The sequence below is a fragment of the Odocoileus virginianus genome, chromosome 9, assembly GCF_023699985.2.
Source record: "Odocoileus virginianus isolate 20LAN1187 ecotype Illinois chromosome 9, Ovbor_1.2, whole genome shotgun sequence".
NCBI lineage: Eukaryota > Metazoa > Chordata > Mammalia > Artiodactyla > Cervidae > Odocoileus > Odocoileus virginianus.
The window spans coordinates 70,724,751-70,748,770 of NC_069682.1; the positions used below are offsets into that span (position 1 = coordinate 70,724,751).

Genomic DNA, 24,020 nt, shown 5'->3' on the forward strand with positions numbered 1-24,020 from the left:
TATCTCACTGCTTCCCAATGAGAGCGTCAGATGGATGAAGGCAGAGGCTGGGTCCTCAGTGCTTGGCTCACACAGGTGCCCGGCACACAGCTGTTGCCGGAGTGAACCTCCACCTGCCCCCTCCTGGGTCTAGCACCAGCTCTAGGGACTGCAGTTCTTCAGGGAGGCCACGAGGTGGCGATAGTGCCTGGCTGCATTAAAGGGCATCCCTAGACCCACCAGGCCAGCTGGGCAGGGTGTGGGTCCCCATCCTGCCCTGTGCCTGGCCATCGCTCAGAGACAGGGGCAAGGACCACGGCAGATAGCATGGGACCCTCCCTCCCCTCCTCATTCCTAGACTCAGAGCCACTGAGCCCTAGAAACAGTCCACTCAGACTAAAGTCAGAGAAAGCCCCGCTGCCCCGTCTGGAATCTCCAAGTCCTCCCCCTCTTTACCTGGCCCCTCACTGAGCCCTGGATGTAACCTGGGATGACTCCCACAGGCCCCTCAGCTAGCTCATGACCTGCACAAGAGGCAGGTGTGCTGGCCATGCCTGAATATCCATCAACTGGGGGCTGTGACACGCACTGTCACCTTCCACATGGCAGGCTCCCACACCCACGAAGAAGAACAAAGAAGCTCTTGTATGGTCCTCTAAACCAGTCCCATTCCATTCCTTTCACAGCCTCGGCCGGGCATGGCCTGAGGGGCCAAACCATGCCCTGCTCTTGTCCAGCCATGAGCTGAGGAGAGTTCACATGTTTAAATGAGTGAAAAAACAAAACCAAAACAGTTATGTGACCCACGAAGATGAAATGACCAGGGTGTGCCTGGGCAGAGTCAAGGTCACAGGATGCCCACAGAGCTCCTTGTAGCTCAGGCTGCCATCTTGCCCACAGAAAGACAAATTCACTCCCTCCCAGTGTTCTTCCAAGACTGACCCAGGATTTCCCTTCTGCCTCCATCTGTCAGTAAATCCCCAAGAACTGGACTTCCCAGGAAAGCTCCCAGTGGGAGCCGTTATTTATAATATGGAGAGAGGGGTTTCTGACCTCGTGTGGCCCTGTCTCCGTGTCTGGTCCAAACCTGACACGGCCATCCTAAACAAAGGGAAAACTGCAAATTGGAGGACGACCAAGGCATTTTTCCAAAACAGTTTAATTAAAAAAAGGTGAAGAATCTGAAAAAATTAGGGTGTGGGGGGAACCCAAGAGAGCATACCGCGTGAGTCCACTGGCTCAGTCACAAAGAAACACCATCATCAAAAAAGATATTTAAGTTTAATACAAATTTTATACAAAGAAAATGTGAAAAAATACTTCCATATGCTAAAAGCAATTATGCTTCACAAATAAGGCCAGCTAGGCTAGTTTTTTTTGTTTGTTTTTTTGACAACTGCAATCGACAAATGTACTTTCCTGTTTTCTTCTAGGACTCTCTCTTTTATTTCTTTTCTAATATGGGTAACTAGCTGGAAACTGTACAGTTCACATCCTCTTATCAACAATGAAGAGAAAGGAAACAAGACTAAAATGTACAACAGAATGTACTGGAATGATATCGTACAATTAATTTTTCTCATATACATACATCACCTTTTTGCGTTGTTCAATGCTTCTTGTTTTACACAACATACAAAATGGTACTACAGCATACGTAGTGTAACAGACAGCACGGCGGTGTCCTGCTTCCCCTCAAACTGCCTTTGTTTCATGCTGACATAAAAACGTAAAATTCCATCGTATAAATATTACATACATGCTTCATCTCAGACTCAAATGTCCTCCGCGTGCGTCTCGCCTTTGACTTCTCACTTCCGTGAAGCACGGCCATCTCTTACCAAGCGGGTGTGAGTGTCTTTAAAGGAACCACAAAGCAAAGAAAAACTCTCGTTTTGGAGCTTCTGACTCGAACGCTTCCTACGGTCCCCTCTTCTGCCAACTGAGCTGAGCAGGGCTCGTTTCTAGTTAATCTTCTGTAAACAAGGATGTGGGGTTTTGTTGTTTTGTTTTTTTCTCTTTTTTCCCTTTTATAGGAGTCATAATGGAAATCACATAAAATTAACGAGCTCCTCCATGTGTCCTACTGGTCCAGAGAGCTTGCCTTTTGTAACATGATAACGTAGTATTTGAAAGGGGCCAATGGGTGCATGTGATGTGTCCACAGCAGCACCTAATTCTGTGCTGGAAATTCCTGATCCCAATGTGCCGTGTGCAGACATATGAATGGAAACAGCTCACGGGGCATCAGAGGAGAGTGTGCGCCAGAGTGAGCCCCGCGCCCTCTCGCGCCCCTGTGACAGACGGGCTGGATGACCATCCTCTCTCCAGCATCCATTCTTTTTGTTGTTGGGTGTGTTTTCTGTTTTTTATTGTTTTTTTTCTCCCTCTTTTTTTTTTATAAGTTAAAGTCAATACAAATATAAAAAGGGGAAGGTACTCTAGGCTCGATGACATCCACAAATAGTACATTATTTACATCTAAAGCAAAGGTTTCGCGTGGGTGGAACAGTCCTCAGTCAAGGCTATCGCCGGACATGATGTAGTGTGGGCGGCGCTCCGTGCCGGGTGCAGAGGCCGCGTCTGAATGGCTGGCATCCTCCAGTCCGAGGGTGGCGGTCTTCCGGTCTCGCGTTTCTTTGCGGTTTCCGGTTTCCCCGGTGTCTGGGGTGTTTCTCTCCATGGGGCGGGCGGCTTGTGTCCCAGCGTGTCCCTAGTCCCAGAAGGTGTCCAGGCGGGACTCTTTAGGGATGAGGCTCTTCGAACTGGTACCGGCATTGTGCTCGGAGCGGGCCGACCCTCGCTTCTCCTCGCTGCCGCTCCAGCAACTGGATTTACTGCTCCGGGAATGGTCTGGGGAGGGGGGAAGCCAAGGGGAAAGGGAGCTTTAGCGTCCCTGCCCACCCCTAGCCAAGGGCAACCATCCCCTTCTACGTGATCTGCACCTGCTCCCCCAGGAAGCCACCTTCCCCTCCCGACTCCCCACAACACACAGAGGCAAAATCCTGCCACGGTTTACTGCCCTGCATTTGGGGGGTCTATAGGCGTTTAACAAGAGCCGGTTGGAAAAACGGGGGATCATGCTCAGAGAAAATAAAGACAAGTGGGGGGAAGGTACTAAATTATCGAGGAAGATGTTTCTTATGTGCCACTTAGGACCAGGCATGCTTGCTGCATGAGCAGACGCCAAGTACCCCATGTCCTTGGCCACTAAAAGAGACACTGAAATTTGGCGTTTAATCTACTTACTTATGTTAATGGGGTTTCTTTAATCATTGCACAGGCAACTTGAAAAAACAGACTTACATCTAAACCAGCCAAAGGGAAAGGAGTGAGGACCAGAATGGTTAAGCCCAACTGGCTCCCAGTAAGGACAAGCTTAAAGGTCAACTGAAGGATGCAAGAAGCAGAGTAAGACCTAAGGGAACTTCGAGGACGTGTGCGTCGTAAGGAGCTACCATCGTGGATGAGGCAGATGTGAGGACACTGAAGGAAGAGCCAAAGGAGGTGTCTGTCCAGCTGGGAGACAGTCCAGCCTGCAGGTTCGGCGGGATGGCCGACTCTGAGAGACCCACCAGCACATCACTGAGATCCCATCATATCCTAGATCATTTACCAAGTTCAGACAGGTTGGGACAAAACTTTTTTTAACTTCTTGAGGTGGGATGATAATATTTGATCAAAAGAAGTCAGCTATCAAGCTTAGAGACAGAATCGGGGTGAGGGAGCAAGGGACCGGATCATCGCCTAGAAGGGTGACTGCTCTTATCATTGCCTGGTGACAGGCAGGCGTGTGTGTGGTCCTGAGCTCTTCTGGAAGAGAAGCAGCAAAGACAGTGACGAGGATCTCCCAAGCCCTTGGTTCTCTCAGGAGGGGACGCTTCCTCGTCACTTGCATCTGTGACCCAAAGGGGGGCGCTATTGCGGTGGGCAGAGCTGGGGTCTAGGGTCAAGCTCTCTTAAGGTCCTTGAATCCACCTCTTCTTATATCTTCTTCCCTACTTGTGACACCTACACTGTTGATCCTCTGGAAGGTCAGTGATGCAGGTGGTCATCACAACACGGAAACTGACAACAATGCAGTCAAGTCACACTGGAGTCTCCCCAGCTGTGCTGAAGGCAGAGACCAGCTGGGCAGCAGGGCTTAGCTTACTTAGCAGAGAAGCCGCATCCCAGAGCCAGGCTGGCCACCTGAGTAACTGCAGTCTGACCTCTCCCACCGACAGGACAGGGCGTGCTGGCTGGTTCAGCCAGGCACTGCAGAGGACAATGGGTGTGACTCCAGGACTCATCATGAAAAGACCAAGGATGAAGTCCCTTCAAGAAGCCAGATCAGGAATTCCCTGGCAGTTCAGTGGTTAGGACTTGGGGCTTTCACTGCCAAGGGTAACAGGTTCAATCCCTGCTCAGGGAACTAAGATCCCATGAGCTGCACAGCATGGTCAAAAAAAAAAAACAAAGAAGCCAGACTGTCTGTCCTGGCGCTCTTGCTTCCTACTGCAGTTTCCCATGGTCATCAGAGGCACTAATGCGAGGAAGAAACCAGGCAAAGCCAAGACCCATCACTCGGGAGAACAGAAGACACGCCCACAAAGGAAACACACACAGACACACACAGGACGAGCCCTCCGCCTGCCGGGAGCAGCTCCCCGGCGGCTCCCGTGAGGCGGGTTCATACTTACACTTCTGGGCTGGGTAGTTGGGGTGCGGCTGGTGGTCTGTGGTGGTTGGGGCAGAGGCAGGCTGTTTGTCGCACCTGTTGCTAACTGAAGAGACAGCACAGGCCCCCTCAGAGTCTGGCGGAGAGCTGAGTCCGCCAACCCCACGGGCTCGCTCTCCTTCTCATCAACAGGCTACTGGTCTTAGCACTGGGGGGGGGGCTGCTGGGTCGATGTCACCATTTTCCAACTCAAGGCATGCACAGGAGACTAAGGCTTTCAAAAATGCATATTAAAACCATGAACAGGATCACTGGACACAGCACAAGATTACAGGTGGAAATAAGGCATACAATGACATAAAAGCAACCACGTGAAGCCATCAACTCCCAGAATTCTGACAGCAAATTTTTCTCGGAACCACTAGCTCTACCAAGAGCTTAATTCAGGCAGGGAAATGGGAGGTGCCGGCTCCACCACACTGAGGTGGGAAGGCTCCGCCCAAGGAACCCAGATTATTTAGGTCAAGTATAATCACGAATCTACTGCCAAGGCTGATGACAGGTCAGGAAAGAGAGGGTGATGGAGGTGCATGTGGCGAGAAGGACTGAGGGGGGAGCCACAGGTGAGAGTTCGGTGGGCCGCTCCTCAGCCACGATGGGACACCAACACAGAATCGTCTGAAATGGAAGAGCCGGGGAAATTGCTGAAGACACGATACGGAGGGGAGCAAAAACCTCCAGGGAAAAGCAAGGCTACACAGAGATGGAAAGGTATCCACAGTGCCCTGTCTGACTGCAATGAACGGCACGACCATAATGATGGAAACAGATGAAACCTGCCAACCTTGAAGACTCAGCCAACAGCCGGAACTGAGAAGGACCAACTGCAGTTACAGACGAGAATGCACACGTTCTCCACCTTGACAGTGGGGAAGTCAGAGCAGGAAGATGGAAAAGTCTGAATATGACTGTGGAGGAGAGGTGAGGGAGGCGGTGAGCACCAAGAGAGGGGTCCAGGGACACTGTTTCCTCCAGCTGGAGATCAAGACCTAAGGAGTAAGTGTTGAATTGGACCAAGGGAACCCACAGAGCACATCAGTGACAGAGTGGTCTGGGAGAGAGGGGAGAAGAGAGTTGATAAGTGACCCTGATTCTCACCTAAAGCCAGGAGTCAACAAGCAATGTCTAGATAAAGTCGAGAAACAGAAATATGGGGAAACAAGTTATTTATAAATAAGTACCAGCTGTAAAAGATAGCCATGGAGACTGAGATGAGGAACTGTTTTTCCCTGTATAATTTTCTCTTGACTAGTCATCCCTTGTTATCAGGGATGGTACAGCAGATTCATTCTAGGACCCACCATAGATACCGGATTCCATGGATACTTAAGTCTCATGGTCAGCCCTCCACATCCACATCCATAGATTCAACCAGCTACAGACTGTGTAGAACTGTATTCATTATGGGAAAAAAAATCCACACAGATGTGGATGTCCATGGTTCAAACCCATGTTGTTTAAAGAGTCAACTCGATAGGCATGCATCACTTTAAAATCTTAAAATGAAGAGACAAGTGACCAGGAGAGGCCAACGCCCACCCCGAGGAAGCTCCTATCTCCTGTTTGACCTTTTTCCCTCCGGACTAGATGCTCATCTTAACCAGCCTGGTTCCAGAAGCCAATGAAGAGCACAGGAACCTCCATGTTTTTGCAAAGCCCACTTTTCTCCAGATTCCTTCTACACTGTCAGCAAGCAGTGAGCACTAACGGAAGCCCTGAGACGTACGAGGAATCAGAAGATGAGCTGGTCTGTCTGCTTTGATGACAACCCATCAGCCAGACGGCTGTGGAGTGCAACAGGGGGCAATGAGGAGCGGTGAGCTCCCAGTCCTGATCCAGCCTCCAGGGACCTCCGGTTCAGCTCCCTTCAGCTCATGCTCTAGAATAACACTGCAGCGCTCCCTAAAAATTGCTGACAACTCAGTGCCTTTCCCTCCCTCCTCTCTCGTCATCAGGCTCCCCGGGATGGTCTTCTCCCCACTCCACCCTCCGCACCAACTCCCCAGCAACTCGAGTCTCCCTACCTCCCCTCTGCAGACTCCCCTCCTACCCCCTCACACCAGGGTGCTGCAGGTCGGGGGTCAGCCAGTGACGGCCCACAGGCCAAATGCAGCCCAACGCCTGCCTTTCCAAGTGCAAGCTCGCTGCAGCACAGGCGCATCCGTTTATGTGCCATCCGCGGCTGCTTTCATCCGACAACGGCGGTTCTGATCAAGATGGTGTGGCCCTTGAAGCTTCACCTCTTCTGCTCTCCGATCCTTTACAGAAAGTCTACCAACCCCTGGGCCAGGGAACACCTCATCCACCTCACAGCTGGGAGATGCTGTATCTCCCAACTGTCTTCCTGCACGCAAGCCTCCTGTCCCAGCGGATTCCATACCCCAGAGCATCGCCCATCTTCCTAAGGCCCGTTTATCTTCCCCTGGGGATGCCGCCACTCTGCTGCTCAACAGCGCCCCCTGCCTGCAGTGTTTTCCCCAGCTTGAACCCTTCCCCACGCCAACCACCTCTGCGGCTCTGACACATCCAAGATTCTCCTGCTTGGGGCTCAGCTGGTGTTTCTAAACTCACTCTCCACCCAAGTCGAACAGAAACTCATATCACCACCAAAAGCAGGAACGCATAATACGTGCCATACACAGCAGGCAACACTACACATCAACATAATGAAAACCAAACAGTAGCAGGAAGCTCTAGGCGGGTGCCATGCTGCTGAGGTCTCACGTCTGCTCTGCCTTTGTTAAAAAGAGAAGCTAGAAGAAGGCATGAGGAAGACACCTCCTCTCCAAACTCAACGTGTCCTCAAGATGTTATCACAAGACCCGAGTGAGAGTGAGAAGGGAGCTGACAGGTGGTTCAGTCGTAATTCCATGCCAAGTTCATATCCCCCTGAGGTCAGCTCATGCCACTCCGCCTTCATGTCCCCTGAGCCCAAACCCCACTTCCAGTGCCTCTGGGAAGTCTCCAGCCACCCTAACAAGGGACATCACTTCTTCCTCTATGTACTCAATATGCAGAAATGAAAAACAAACAAAAAAAGTTTGGTTTTCAACAGAAGAGAATGATCTAGAAGAGAAAAAGACCCTGGCTGGAGCTGAAGGACCCTGAAAGCAGAATAGTTCTCACTGAGGACAAACCCTTTTGGAAGGCCCTGAAAGCGGTTTGAGAGGGTGCAGGGGAAACAGCCAGTGGGCTAGAAGACAGCTCAAACTCCGCAAAAGAGAACTAGAAAAGTTAGCGCCAGATAACCCACCCACGACAGCCTGCCAGGTTATCCCTCGAGAGGAAAGATTTCTACAGAAAGATCATCTACCTAGAAATGTTTTTTCCCCCCTCTGAAGGCTCAAGTACCCTCCTCCATGAAATGTGGGTGCTGGGACCTCAGAGACAGTTTCACACAGTTTGATTTGCTACAGTCATTTCTGAGGGCAGAAGAACTGCCCAAACCAAATCCATCTTCTAGCCCACCCCAGGTCAGCAAACAGAACCTCTCTGTGTCTTTGGTGTGGAACTCCAAAAAAAAAAATCAAAAACAAGGTCAATACTGATTCACTTGGAGAAATGCCTCAAAGCCGCCTGCCCAGCCACCCCCTCACCCCTGCTAACCGGCCCAGGGAGCCCCCGAGGATCCCTAAGGAAACCCAGTTTGAAAACCACCGCCCTGAACCCTTCAGGCTCTCCCTGAGGACACGGCTCCCCTCTGCCCGTGCAGAACGTGAGCGCGCATTCACCCACCAGAGGGCAACGTACCAGAGCCTTGGTTGGAGCCTAAGAGAATGGAGGAGGGCGTCTCCCTGGAGCCAGAGAGGTCGAGGGTCTAGAAACACAAAAAGAGAGAGATGGAGGCAAGGCCCTGGGTTCAACGGAGGCCCCCCCCACCGCTACCCCGGGAAGCCCTGGGATCCATGGGGATGCTTGTCACGGCCCCGCCAACACCTTCATGCCGCCTGCCTGGCATGCTCAGGGAGGGGAGGCCAGGTCAACTGGGGTGGCCCTACCCCTGTGCCCTTTTCTGCCCTGTCTCCCTAGACACAGGGCTAGGGAGGCCCCTTACTCCACTCTAAAGCCTCAGCTTCAAGGACACTGTTCCTCAACTGCCCGCTCTCTGACCTACTCGCCTCTCCGGATTTCTACCCTATCCCAAAAAGAAGTACAGCTGTCTCCCAGGACCCAAGGTGGAATGGTTCCAGGAGCCCCCAAGGATACTAAAACCCAAGGATGCGCAAGTTCCCTGTATAAAATGGCCTAGAAGGATGAATACAACTGTGCCTTTGTATCCGAGGGTTTCGCATTCACGGATTCAACCAAACACAGAATGGAATTTTGGCTGGTTGCAGCTACAGATGAGAAATCCATGGATTCTGAGGGCTGACTACATATTACAATCATATTGTATCAATTCACTTTTATTTCACAATAACCTCTTCCTCAGCAATAATATCAATGAAATCAAAGAGGTGTGACTTCTGGGATGACTTGATGTTTTCCCTAATACACATGAAGCAAAACCATAATGATTACAAGTGTTAAAAATGACCAACATGTCACCTAAAATAATGTCTGCATATAATCCATATACCACACCCTGCGAAAATAAGACGTACAACCTCTGTGTCCAATATAGCAGCCACCAGCCACCCATGGCCATTGCATTTAAATTAGTTCCTATTAAATTAACTTAGTAACATCTGAAATCCAGGTTCTTGGTCACAATGGCCACAGTTCAAGTGCTCAGCAGCCACTTGAGGCTGGTGGCTCCCACAACGGGCAGAGGAGATACAGAACACTCCCATCATCACAGGTTCTACTGGACAACACTTGCCCCCAACACACACCTGGGGAGAAGAAGGCCTGCGGAGACCCTGTCGCCCCCACCTGCAGCCTGAAGACAGACATGCTCCTACAGCACAGGGCTCGCCGTGGCGGCGGGAGGGGGCAGGTCTGAGATTCTGCTTGGCCCCGAGGAGTGTGGGATGGATACTCACCGAGCCACTGTCCTTGCTTTTCTCAGCTGGCGTCTCCTTCTCTTTCGAGGCGCTGGTTTCAGGGGGGGCTGCCTGAGTACTGGAGGAGGCGCCCTGGGATGACTTATTTAGTGTTTCTGTGTTCACCTCGGGGTCTGCTTCCTGCTGAGGGGCGGTAGCTGAGGGCAAAGGGCAACAGAAGCCACATGTAAGCCGAGCATAGTAGCGCCATGGCACGCAGGGAACCCTGCTCCGTGCAAACCACCACGTGTTAAGAGATGCCACCCAGCCCTGCCCAGGGCACAGCGCGGGCCCAGAATAGCTGGACCGAAGCCTTCCCAGACACAGGAGTTCCAGACTGTACACGAAGATATGTTCATTTTTCAGAGTCTGTGATTTAAGTTTTATTAAATCATTCTGGAGACGAAAGCATGTTCGTGAAGCAAACAGCTTAGTACGGCTGTTCCAATTACTCATTTCATAATTTCTAATTTTAGACCAGTGTTCACCTCATGCACTCACTTTCACCCTGTAACAGGAGACTTGAGAGGTTTTGACAGACCCCGTGGGCCACAAATCCTCTAAAACATTTACTCTGGACCTTCATAAAAAAAGCTTACCAACCCTTGCCTAGAGTGTCTCACACTTGGGTCGTTCATCTACCACCTTTGAAGAATTTGCCAATCCACTGATACAGTCCCTTGTCATATTATTTATGTTATTTGCATTTAAATAAATTCTTTTAAGTGGAGACTTTTACTTCTAAACACAGAAATCTAATATTGGCCATAAATAAGTGCTAACTATAAAATATTACTAATAAATATTATTAATAAGTTCTAACTAGACGGTGCTTCCTGCTAGAGTCTCCTGGCCTGGGATCTGCTCGCTGTGCATTAGAAAGAAATTTTAAAGACAGATTAGCTCCAAACCAACACTCTGTCCTTCACATAAGAACTGGTGATTGCACCGAGGAAACCAGATCTGAAAGAGACACGTGCACCCCAATGTTCATCGCAGCACTGTTTATAATAGCCAGGACATGGAAGCAACCTAGATGCCCATCAGCAGACGAATGGATGAGGAAGCTGTGGTACATATACACCATGGAATATTACTCAGCCATTAAAAAGAATTCATTTGAATCAGTTCTAATGAGATGGATGAAACTGGAGCCCATTATACAGAGCGAAGTAAGCCAGAAAGATAAAGATCATTACGGTATACTAACACATATATATGGAATTTAGAAAGATGGTAACGAAAACCCTATATGCAAAACAGAAAAAGAGACTCAGATGAATAGAACAGACCTGTGGACTCTGGGAGAAGGCGAGGGTGGGATCTTTCAAGAGAACAGCATCGAAACATGTATATTATCTAGGGTGAAACAGATCACCAGCCCAGGTTGGATGCATGAGACAAGTGCTCGGGCCTGGTGCACTGGGAAGACCCAGAGGGATCGGGTGGAGAGGGAGGTGGGAGGGGGGACCAGGATGGGGAATACATGTAAATCCATGGCTAATTCATATCAATGTATGACAAAAACCACTGCAATGATGTAAAGTAATTAGCCTCCAACTAACAAAAATAAATGGAAAAAAAAAAAGAAAAAAAAGAACCGGTGATTGTTTAAAGCCTCGCGTCCAAGATGGGCTCCATGGTGGGGGGCTGTCCTGTGCATTGCAGAACGGGGTAGAAGATGCACTTTATTTCTGTGTGTGTGTCCGCTTAGTCACTCAGTCATGTCCGACTCTTTGGGACCCCATGAACTGTAGCCTGCCAGGCTCCTCCGTCTGTGGGATTCTCTAAGCAAGCATACTGGAGTGGGTTGCCATTCCTTTCTCCAGGGGATCTTCTCAACCCAGGGATTGAACCCAGGTCTCCCGCATTGCAGGCAGATTCTTTACACCATCTGAGCTACCAGGGACGCCCCCATTTGGTTTGGGCAGACACAGATACTGCCCCCAGTGGAGAACCACAGCAAGCCACAGGAAACTAAAGTCATCTGGGCTGCCAAGGAACCCAGAGGGTGGGGACAATGGAGCCTGGGGACTTGGCTACGTGTCTGCCTGCTGCGGTCTCGTGTGCAGGAGTCACCTGTGGTGAGTGGGCGCGGCGAGTGCCCTGAGGTCCAGGGGGAGCCAAGGGCCGTCCCCCACGGCCTGGGCCCGGTGGCGCTCCTGAGGCCCTACCTGACTGGGTGCAAGACTTCATGTGCTCGGGCCAGTGGGCCTGCTGGCAGGGGTAGTCGCAGTAGCTGGTGTTCCAGCAGCAGTAGAAGATGGCCTCCTTCTTGCAGTTGGCGCACCACTGCTTCTTCTTGGTCTCGTCCACCGCCTGCTGCTTCTCCAGCTCCAGCTGCTTCTTCACCTCGGCGATGAGCCGGTCCCGCTCCTGCTCGAGGCTCTGCCTCATCTCCGCCATGGTCAGCTCTGCCAGGGGAGGGCAGGGGAGAGGATGCCAGCTTCACCCCCCACCCCAGGCCGTGGGCTCATTCACAGCGGGTCAGAGGGTGGATTCTGACAGCTGAGAATCCCTGGCTCGGGGATGCCCTGGTCATGTGAGCCAGTGCAGACTCACCCAGCCTCCCTGAGCTCCAGCGTCCTCATCTGTAAAATGGGCATGCACCATGCCAACCTGAGGAACTATTTGTGATCAGGAATGTCAGGTCCTGAGGATAATGAGAATGGGGCCCTGTGGTGACTCTGCAGGAAATGCTCACATAAATCCTCAGAACAATTCCCACTCAATTCATTTTGAAATTTATCATTTGTATAAGCTTTTTTTCCTATCAAATACTTATACAGCACCTATGATCTGTAGGCACTGTTGTAAATACTTTATAAATATGAACTCTTTTCATCCTTACACTAATCTTAAGGAGGTGACTGCTACTATACTACCCATTTCACAGATGAGGAAACTGAGGCACAGAGCTAAGATGGGCAGAACTCGGGCTGCAACTTGGATATACTTCCTTCTTGGATGTGTTTGGTGGCAGCAGATCTAATCTTCCAGACAGGGCAGGGCCTCAGCACTGATCATTAGGTCAGGACAATTATCAAACTGCTCAGGCTACTGAGATGTCTCTCAATTTTACAACAGGTCACAGCCCACACGCAGGAGCAGCTACCACAGCTGCTGAGATGAATTGTTGCTGATGTTGGTTATTTGGAAGAGAGGAAAGGGGGCTCCCACCAGCTCCTGCTTCATACCTGGTTTCTCCAGGTTAGACTCCCCAGGATGCTGTGTTCTTTCTCCCCAGGAGTGGTACATCCCCCTGGCCTCCTTCTGACCCAGTTCACATCTGGGCCCAGCTCTACACACGCCAAGAAGTTCCCATTCAGAACCTTCGTCAGTGCAGACCGGGTCAGCAGCACTTACCCAAGTTGTGTTTCATTTCTGAGAGCTCCTGCTGGTGTAGCCACTGGAGTTTCTCTATCTCAATCCTCAGCCTGCGGATCTGTAAGAAGACAGAAGACTTACAAAGCGCATCTGGGTGCCTGCTGCCAACAGGGCTCAGAAGCTCCAGCTCTTGCTATGGGTTAATGTCACATGCTGAGTCAAAGGGCAGGCAGCCTGGTCTCTGCTGGCCTCCCCCAGATGGGTGCCAGTGAGTTAATCCAAATTCATGAGAAATTCTGCTTCAAAAAACCAAATACAAGTGGTCTATCTTTTCCAAGAGATGCTCTAGGAAGAGCCATTTAAAGTGAAAAAGAAGACAAATTTTCAAAATAAATAGTACAGTGAATCCCCTACATACGAACAAGTTCCATTCCTAGAGCCCATTCATAAGCCCAATTTGTTTTTAAGTCTAACAAAGTTAGCCTAAGCAACCAACTAACACAAGTGGCTGTATAGTCCAGTACCAGCTACATCATCGCTGCTTTTATACTTGCTTCTGGACACCCTGGGCTTGAAATAAAGATAATGTAATACTGTACTCTCTACAGTAAAGCACCAAGGCACATCCACTTGTGGAGGATGTATGCACATGACAGTGTATGCCAGACACATGAACTAACTTATGTAATCGGACATGCAAACATTCGCGTCTTTGAAAGTTCCCAATGTGAAGGTTCACACGTAAGAGATTTACTATATGTAAAAGCTTTGAGCAGGACTTTGGCCTAAAAAAATAAAACTAAAACATCCTAAAAACAGCTTTATCTCGGATCTAAAGTTTTGGGTGGGGGCCATAATCATTCACCTGAAATCCCAAAGCTTAACCATTCTGGAAACCATAGGGTATTTGGGGTGGAGGTAGGAGGAGTATATTTGGGGCGAAGAAAATATAAACCCAAACTGAACTGATACAAGGCTGCTGACAGTGTTTAATCATCACCATGGTTCTTAACTGGTATGACTTTTGCCCCCCTCCTCTGTCTATGACGCTGCAGTGCCTGGAGACATTCTGGGTTGTTTCTGGCATCCAGAGGGTAGAGACCAGGAATTCTGCTCAACATCCCAGACAGAGAGGATGGCCCCCACCACGGCGAAACATCTGGCACCAACGTCAGGAGCTTCAAGGCTGAGAAATCCTGATTTTTCCAACACAGTGGGAACAATCGTACTGTACCACTGCAGAAATGTTGTCTCTAACTGTGAAAGGGAGCTGCATATTACCTCGTTAAAATCTGGAATATTCTGACATCTTTCAAGACCCAAGGTTTCAGGTAACCCCACATCAATTAAATGAACAAAAAGGAATAAAGTATGTGGCAACAGGTCAGGGTGAGGGAGAGGAGGTTTTTCTAAAAACAGCATTTGGCCTTGTTGTTTGATACCCCAGCATAATCATAAACATGGTCATATAGCAAAAATACCTAAAGAGATTCATCGATTTTTCTTGGGACCTCCCTGAAATCTTTACATTCACATAGCTCTCTTGGGACTTCCCTGGCAGTCCAGTGGCTAAGATTCCATGCTCCTAATGCAGAGGACACAGGTTCAATCCCTGGTCAGGGAACTAGGATCCTATAAGCGGCTCAGTGTGGCAAAAAAAAAGCTGAAGCACACAGTTCTCTGTTTAAGGCCCATCAGAGCATCTTCCTGGAGACGTCCCCCTCTTTTTCCGGGTGCCAGCCTCACTCCGCCTGCCCTCTCACATCAATGGTCCCGCGTGGGGTTCCCCTCACTTTCCATCGTGACTTTCAATGATCTGAACAAGTCTTGCCACTTGTCATTTCCCCGAGGGACCTGGCTGCAGCCAGTCTGCACTGACATTATCCTAGGAAGAAAATTCAGGGAGGCTTTTCTTTAAGAAAAAAAAAAATAAGTGGTCACTTCCTAAGTGGATATTTCCATGTTTTAACCACTCCATTCTCTAAGTAATCACCTAAACTGAGGAAGCTTGGGATACTACCTCTTGAACACCAAGATCACTTGAATAAAAAAGTCCAAACTTCAGGAGATGATGAAGGAGCCAATTTCACATGGGGCCAAAATAACCGGTTTCTGGTTTCGCCAGTGGGTCAATCACTCGGGCTCTGGTTTCGGCTGTTCGGGTTAGAAGTGAGGTGATCACAGAGAGCAGGATGTATCTCCACAGCACCAGCTTCCTAGCCAACTGAAAAAAATACCCTCAACACCACCATCAAGGCAGAGCGAGCCTGGGGACCGGAGCCAGAACCTGATAGGGGTTTCCAGAGAACTTCTTCAGGGCGCCCCCACATCAGCCCAGAGAAGACGCCCTGAGCAGACAGTAAGTGAAGAACAGGAGGGAGGCTCACGGGAGACGAGACACATGTGGACACAGCGCTGGTCCACGCTGTTGCGTGGCAGGAACTAAACAGCACTGCAAAGCCATTTCACTCCAGTTTTTAAAAACTTTAAAAAAATACATGAAACACAGATAACCACCACAAAAAAACAAGAATGACATGTGTGACCTCTGACCTCAGCTATGGTGCTTCCAGTAGTGTTCTTAGAAAGATCGTTATATATTTCCGTCATTGTGCCTTTTATTGCATCCATCATCTGAAAAGATAAAAACAGAAGTAATTTAGGTGATCAACTTCCCTTTAGACTTTTTCTAGATGACATATATCTAAAATCGATCTGTACACAGCAAAGGAAACCATAAACAAGACAAAAAGACAACCTTCACAATGGGAGAAAACATTTGCAAATGAAGCAACCAACAAGGAATTAACCTCCAAAAAGGAATTACTCTCCAAAATATCCAAACAGCTCATGCAGCTCAACATAAAAAAAACAACGCAATCAAAAAATGGGGGGGAAAGATCTAAATAGACATTTCTCCAGAGAAGACATATAAACACACGAAAAGATGCTCAAAACCACTGATGATTAGAGAAATGCAAATCAAAACTACCCTGAGGTGTCACCCTCACACCAGTCAGAATGGCCATCAACAAAAAAATCTTAAACCATAAATGCTTTGGAAACAGTGTGGAGAAAAGGGAACCCTCCTCCACTGTTGATGGGAACATAAATTGGTACAGCCACTAAAGAGAACTATATGGAGGTTCCTTAAAAAACTAAAAATAGAGCTACCATGTGAGCCAGCAATCCTACTCCTAGGCATGTATCTGAAGAAAACCATAATTCAAAAGGAGGCAGGCGCCCCAGTGCTCACCGTAGTGCTACTGACAATAGCCGGGGCATGGGCAAACCCTAAAATGTCCATTGACAGAGGAACGGATACAGAAGATGTACCTACATACAACGGAGTACTACTCAGCCACAAAAAAGGCATGAAATAGTGCCATCTGCAGAGATGTGGCTGAACCTAGAGACCGTCATACAGAGTGAAGTAAGACAGATAAATATTGTCCAATATCGCTTCTATGTGGAAGCCAAGAAAATGGCAGGGATGAACTCACTGGCAAAGCAGCAACAGTCACAAATGTAGCAAACAAACTTTCAGCTACATAAGGAGGGGCTGGGGGAGTGGGGAGATTCCGACTGGGAGACTGGACTGACATTTACACACCACTACGTGCACGATAGATAACTCCCAACCAACACAGGGAACTCTCCTCAATGCTCTGTGGCGACCTGAAGGGGCACACACCTGCTGAGCCCTCCCCCATGACAGGAGGGGCAGGAGGGGACAGGAGACCAAACCAGGCCTCCGATCCAGCCCAGCCACTGCCAAGACACCCGTGCTACGCAGTTTGCTCCAGCTCAGCAAGAAAACAGGACAAGGAGCACCCTTGTATCTGATGCCCGAGATTTCTTCCTGCCATTAAATCTTGCCATCCACAACTCTAAGCCCCAGGCATAAAACAAGGATAATAACACTGCCCCCTTGTAGGGTGTATACAAGGATTAAATGAGAAAGAGAGGAGACTGTGGTTCAGTATCTGCTGAGGAGTTCATAAAGAAATACCTGTTTTCTTATTTTCACAAAAGAATTAATTCTCAAGAACATGTGACCGCAAAACTGCTGCCAACCCCAGAAGAGTAACCCCCATTTCACCCCCAAAATAGGCGGAAAATGAATAAAGTATCTGTTGAAATATTAGTTCTCCCCCTGGTTGCAGGGACCACAGGGGGATGTTGCCAGCAAAAACACTTTGTGCTTTATGGTCAGCCATTCTGTACGGGCCTCCCTGCTCAGGTCCATTTAAAATATTCAAAGGAAATTGCTTTACGAGAAAACTTTAGAGAGTGGATGAAATCCAATACTTTACTAATGCCATAGTTACATTCCATTTTAAAGAAATCATGAATTTGTGGACTGACCTTCGTTCCCACTTCCAAATATAGCAAAGAACTCAACACTAATAAAAAGAGCCCCTCTGCCAAAACACACAAATCTGGGTCTTCAACTCTGGGTCACCTCAGACACAAGCAAGTTCACCAGCTCCAAAACTATGTCGCTGAGTTCATTTTCTTAACTGCAAAGAAAATGCCTATCAAAATGTTCATTCCTCAGTTTTGCCCCATGAGTAAGGGGGAGAGCTTTAAGAGATGGAATAAAAAGGGCTGCAGGAGCGGATAACACTGGCTTGGTGTGAACACCAGCCGGAGCCGCGTGGCAGCCTCAGTTTTCTCATCTGTAAATGGACAACTCGGACCAAATCAACAGAAGGCGATACAAGAAGTCCAATCAATGGCAAGCGAACGAGAAACCATCTGGGGGGACTTCCCTGGTGGTCCAGTGGCTAAGCTTCTGCACCAATGCAGGGGCCTGGGCCTGATTCCTGGTCAGAGAACAAGATTCCACATGCGAACTAAGAATCTGCACACCACAACTAAAGACCTGGAACAGCCAAATAGATAAATAATTTTAAAAAATAAATAAATAAGGAAAAGGAAGCCATTTAAGCAATACCAGACGTCTTAAATCAGTCATTTTAAAAATTACCCTCTTGTAAATCTACAACAGATCTTGTTAGGAAGAAAGTCTCCACGTGGTACCATTAATTCTCTTTTTTTACTATAACTTATTTACGCATTTATTTTTGGCTGTGCCGGGTCTTTGTTGCTTCACAAGCTCTGATCTAGGTGCAGTGAACGGGGGCTACTCTGTAGCTGCAGTGCACAGGCTTCTCACTGCGGCAGCTTCCTGTGCTGGATGGAGAGCACGGGCTCCAGGCACAGGCTTTAGTAGTTGCGGCTTCCAGGTTCAGGAGCACAGGCTCGGGAGTTGTGGTACATGGGCTTAGTTGCTCTAGGGCGTGTGGGAGCTTCCCGCATCAGGGATGGAACCCGTGTCTCCTGCACTGGCAGGCGGATTCTTTACCAACAAGCCACCAGGGAAGCTTGCATTAATTCTTTAACACTTTCATGCTAATCACTCTTTTTAACAGAAGAAAGATGGGCTCAGGCTTCAATCCTTGAAGAACAGGATCTGGTGAGCGTAGACTGAATTTTATTTCTGTTAAGTCACTATAAATGAATACATGAAGTCAATCCTAGTTCAAGGTGATGAACAGGTAAGACAAAAACCTTGAGGATCCTCCAACTAATAAAAATAATTGGGAAAAAAAAAATTAAAAATAAAAGACCAACCACCAGTAAAAAAAAAAAAAAAAAAAAAACCCTGAGGATGCAATCATACTTAACGGGTGAACCCTTTCTGTTCTGAAACTCGGGGACTCGATAAAAATTCTTGTGTTTTATTCAAAAGGGGGGACCAGAAATACTAAATAAGAGATGCTACTCCCAGGCTTGGGTTTTCTCTTTGGCCACGCTGACTCAAGCAGGGTTGCTTTAAAAAGCCACCTGTGAGAACAATAGGTGGTCAGCAGGCCTGGTGTGAATTCACAAGACAGCTCAAAGCCGGGTCAAGCCGATACTGTATATCCTGGCTGCTACCATTCAAATGCCAGTTAGACGTTCACGGATTATGCGGCCCTGGACAAGTGGTGTGGCCTGGCCAGTTCTCAGCGTGCTCATCTATAAAATGGGTGTGAGGACGTCCCTGGCAGTCCAGTGGTTGAGACTCTGCCTTCCACTGTGGGGGGTACAGGTCTGATTCCCTAGTCAGGAAGCTAAGATTCCACAAGCCTTGTAGTCAAAAAACCAAAACATTATAAAAGAAGGAAAGTAAAGCAATAGTGCAACAGATTCAATAAAGACTTTAAAAACTGTACAGATTAAAAAAAAAAGTTACTAATAAGAAGCCCAGTGAGAAGTTAGGCAGCAACCTGCTTTCATTTCACAACTATGTATCAAGCTCTGTTCTAGGCCCCAGCAGAGAGCAGAAGGACTCCCCAGGGAGCTGCAATTCTGATGGTGATTTTCACTCCCTGGGTTCTACAGACAGCAACCTGAACATCACTCCAGGGCACTCTCATCTGACAGCGAGGAGAGCTGCAAGCTTTACTTGCCCAAATCCAACAGTGAGCATGAAATCACGTGGCAAACTAAGAGAGAAGTAGAAAAGAGGAATATGGTGGGGGACAGGATGCATTGGGAGTCTGGGATTAGCAGATGCAAACTATTATACATAGAATAAAAAAAAAAAACTATTATACATAGAATAAACAACAAGGTCTTCCTACGTAGCACAGGGAACTACAATCATTACCCTGTGATAAACCAGAATGGAAAGGAATATGAAAAAGTGTATGTGTATATAACTGAATCATTCTGCTATACAGCAGAAATTAAGACAACCCTGTACATCACCTATACTTCAATAGAACAAATTTTAAAAGAGAGAAGACAGACCTGCAGAGAGGGTGCCTACAAGTGAACACAGAGCAGGCGAGCCTGCCCACCACACCCCTCCACAAGGAACATGCCAAGACGACAGGTGAGTTGGGGAGGGACTCCACCCCTTCCCGATCCCCTCTAATTCCTGGAAAGATCCAAGGCGGGTCCTCCCCGGTCCCGCCACAGGCACTCACTTTGCTAGTGTACTTGGCGATGTCTGCAGCGACATCAGCTGACGCGGTGGCGATGGGCAGGTCTGCGCTGACCGAAGATGCGAGGGTGCTCGTGGTCCCTGAGCTGGTGACCAGGGGCGACGACTGGGTGCTGGTCACCAGGGTGATGGTGGAGGTGGATGGGCTCTGCGTTATCTCTTTCTGCTGGACAGCTGGGAAAGCAAAGGTTCTTGGTTACCCCACTACCTCGGGAAGGCTGTCCCAGCTCGAAGCTGTGGTGGGAGCAGGGCCCAATCCACACCGTTCGAGTTTCTCTGCTTTCAAGGGACAAAGATTCTCTTGTCAGCCAAACTCGAGCGAGGCTCTTCCGAGCCCTTTCTCAGCGGGGCCTCCACCTGGGTCTTTAAGGACTAATATGGTTTCCAACAGCGCAAGGCTGCATCCCTAGGAAGACCCCCACCCCTGTAAAGTCCCCACCTAAGAAAACTCAAGGCTGCCGATAGAATTGCCTATTTGCTCCAGTCAACACCTAACAATAGGGCCCACTGCCCAGTCTCTGTGGGAGGGCAGAAGCCTACCTTTAAGAGGTACCAGAGTCAGCAAACCCAGACATTTCACATGGACCAACACCCCCTTGCCGCTTTGTGTAAAACTGTCCCTTTCTGACTCTACAGAGCCCCCACAATTCCCCCTCCCTATTCCCAAATTCTCCCTTTAAAACCCCAGTCTCCTGTGTACACGTTGGAGTTGACTTCAGTTCATGCTGGACATGTTGCCCTACTGCAATAGTATATAGCAGATTAAAACCTATCTTAACTACTTCAACTAGTGGCCAGCCTTGTTTACCTTTAACAGGACAATCTGGGAATTAGGAACCACACCATCAGTGAGCTCCTTCTTGCCAGCTCCCAAGTTCCCCGGGAAGGCTCATTGTACCTAAGGGCGATGATTCAGGAGACTGGGACTGACCCTCCCAACCTGAAAGATCCCAGACTCGGTTCTGCCCCAGCAGCTCTTCAGACAGCAGGATCAATCCGGCCGTACGTCCAATCGCTCAGTCTCCCTCCACCCCAATCTCAAGGGTTTCACTGGGGGCCCAGGTCAGGATCTGGCTACTTTCATTTCACAACCTGCTGCAACTCTCAAGAGTTCTACACGCAACAGTGCACTCAGTACGTGAGAGTTTTGATCAAGAAGCCCAACCATGAAGGATCTCGAGGCGGCTTTCCCCATGCAACAAGCCCTGTGTCAGTCCTCAAGAGAGCTGGACAAACTAGTACCCATCAGATCAGCGCTTTGTTCGGCTTTACATCAGCCTAGATGGAGCCGCCTGCTGGGAGCTGTATCCCACGCTTCAGCAACGGTTCCTGATGCTGGCTCTTCTTGCATTGAGGGGCTAATCCCACTTATTAAGATATCCTTTACTATCCACTTCTCATACTGTACTCTTTCAAAAATAATGCCCAGGGGTTCACGGGCATGCAGAAGGAAACTTATACAAAGGTATTCACTGCAGCACTGCTTACAACAGGAAAAAACTGGAAGCAACCTAAATGTCTATCCGTAGGGGAATACTTTATTAAATAAACTGGAATACTACGCAGCAGTCCAAAAGAATCAGGGAGAGCTATACGTACTGACATGGATGGACCTCCAAAACATGCTGATGGGTGGGGGGAAAAAAAAAAAGGCAAGGATGGTACCATTTTTATGTTTCCAAAAAGAAAAAAAAAAGTAATACCTTTATGAAGTCATATATATATACATAAATATATATGCATACATGCATTAAAAAAAGATCTTATGGTTAACAATAACCTCTGAGAAAGGGTGGAGAATGAAATAGAACGTCAATCAAGACAGCATATTGTTGTGTGTCTAGGCATCTATTTCACCCCTTTCTAAGAAGACGTGCATGTACTGTTTATAAAATGAAAAAGGAAAAAGAAAAGTACAAAAAGCAAGCTGCAAAACAATTTTTAAAAATAATGCCAAGTGGAATGTGCCAGGCCTCCAGGATACGGTGGCCAGGCAACAAAGGGGAACTGAAAAAAATAAAACGAGGACGATTTTTCTCCTGTCCATGTGGCGAAAAGGGAGCGGGCGCCACGGGGAGCAGAGGGAGAGGCTCGGTACCTTTCACGGCCTGTCTGGTCTGATATCTCGTCCCCTGGGAAGACTGAGGCTGCTGCTGCGGGCTTTGCTGCTGCTGCTGCTGCTGGCGCTGCATCTTCTGCATGTGCCACTTTTGGGAGGACGTTTGAAACTTACTTGATGAGTTCCACACGACCCGCTGCACGGCCGGAGCGGTCTCCTTCGGTAAAAGCGGCCTCTGCTTTTTCACCGGGCTTCCCGTGGTGGAGGTGGTGGCGGCGGAGGCGGCAGCCGGGGCCGTGACCGTGGACGTGGTGCTGGTGGTGGCCGGGACCCCAGCCGTGGGGGTTTGCGAGGATGAGCGGGTGAGAACCGGCGTTTCGGGGGGAGACTGGCTGCCCGCTGTGGTGGATGGTGGAGCTTTACCTACAACTGAAGCCAAGGCATGAAAAAACAAAGCAGAAAATAGACGGGACTCAGGCTGACCTGCAGGGTCTCCAGGCCAGTGAGTTCTAGGCCACCATCCCCAGCTAGCAAACCTCCCCATGGATGGGCACATTCTCACTTTATATGCTTAGGCCACTTCTGCAGCAGGTTATAGCTTAAAACATCAGCCTCCTTGGGTTACTGCTTGCTCACATTTGAGATACTTGTCAAGGCCTCCAGGGGACTGAGGCCAACATGACCCAGCCCCCCGCCTGGAGTTGCCCACCTGCTAGTCGATGACCCAGTGGATGAACAGAATCACTGCAAGTACCGCGTTTTACAAAGTTAAGAGTTCAGTAAGCAGTTTGAGAACAACTTCGCCAAAGCCCATCTGGAGATTAACAGGAATCCTTTCCTTGGCCAGGAAAACTACAGAGCATGTACCCCAAAGAACCAGACAGCCTCCCAATGGCCAAAGCATTGAACAATGAATCACCTAGTAATAAGAGTATTATTGTCTTTCATCTCTTCTAATTCCTTCCAGAAGAATAGTCTCAGTGTGGTCCTGGCAGCCTTGGCACCTAACACTCAAGGGAACTCCACCCCAAGGCCAGAACCTTCCCCAGCACAATGGTATTTATGGAGAATTTAGAAGCCTTGCTTTTGTTTTGACTGCAGTTATTCCTGTTACATCTTTTTGCAGAGCACAAAATATGGTTTCACCTACTGTGCGGTAGTCAAGTTTAAGTCCAAAATTGAGTTCAATTTTTTTTTAAAAGAGCTGCTGCTTCTGATAAAAATATATATTAAGTCAATAATTGTACGAGCAGGTCTTGGGAATGGCAAAAAGAATGAATGTGAGTGAGTGGAGTTTGAAAAAAGCTGCCTTTTGGAGTGTATCTGCTGGGAGGAGCTAGGCTATGAGGGAGGAGGGCAGGATGTCAACAGGCTGCAGGGAGAATTTGGAGGGGAACAGTTTTAGCCAAGACATGCCCAGGAATAGGCAGCATTTTGGTAAGTGAGGGCAGGCAGTGAGACGGGCGGGTCGGAAGGCAGGTTAGAGTCAGAAGCCCTGAGCGGTGGAGAGGGGGTGACCACATGAGTGCTTGTCTGTAAGGGGCAGGGGGTCAGTCACTAATGCAGGGACCCCAGGCCCTGCAGAGATGAACCTGCGTCCCCAGAGAGGATTCCCTGGGGTTCACACAAAAAACACGGGTGCAAGTCGGCATCCTTGACCTCAGACGATGTGCCTGGACATCAGACTCTTTTCCATAGGACTGAAAGTGAAGTCGCTCAGTCGTGTCCGACTCATTTGCAACCCCATGGACTGTAGCCTGCCAGGCTCCTCTGTCCGTAGAATTTCCCAGGCAAGAATACTGGAGTGGGTTGCCTTTTCCTTCCCCAGGGGATCTTCCTGACCCAGGGAAAGAATCTGGGCCTCCTGCACTGCAGGCAGATTCTTTACTAGCTGAGCCACCGAGGAAGCCCTGAATAAGGACAACACCTTTTTCAGGGGCTCAGCACGCT

At 48.8% G+C, this 24,020-nt stretch overlaps 1 protein-coding gene across 18 annotated transcripts in view; it reads right to left on the reverse strand.

Annotated features, from left to right (window-relative positions):
• Positions 1–1,119: 1,119 nt before the first annotated feature.
• ZMYND8 (zinc finger MYND-type containing 8) overlaps positions 1,120–24,020 on the reverse strand; it is a 116,951-nt gene continuing 94,050 nt past the window's right edge. For 12 of the 18 annotated variants that reach the window (XM_070472733.1, XM_070472732.1, XM_020887214.2 and 9 more), the window contains 9 exons: positions 22,110–22,499; positions 19,995–20,185; positions 15,565–15,645; positions 13,051–13,129; positions 11,859–12,098; positions 9,685–9,842; positions 8,450–8,516; positions 4,662–4,745; positions 1,120–2,832 (listed from right to left, as the gene is read on the reverse strand). In XM_070472733.1, the coding sequence (XP_070328834.1) occupies positions 2,693–2,832; positions 4,662–4,745; positions 8,450–8,516; positions 9,685–9,842; positions 11,859–12,098; positions 13,051–13,129; positions 15,565–15,645; positions 19,995–20,185; positions 22,110–22,499 (1,430 nt within the window). In that variant the 3' untranslated portion in view covers positions 1,120–2,692. The remainder of the gene's footprint in view (positions 2,833–4,661; positions 4,746–8,449; positions 8,517–9,684; positions 9,843–11,858; positions 12,099–13,050; positions 13,130–15,564; positions 15,646–19,994; positions 20,186–22,109; positions 22,500–24,020) is intronic. The other 6 variants (XM_020887235.2, XM_020887229.2, XM_020887238.2 and 3 more) reach the window with 3 other exon arrangements.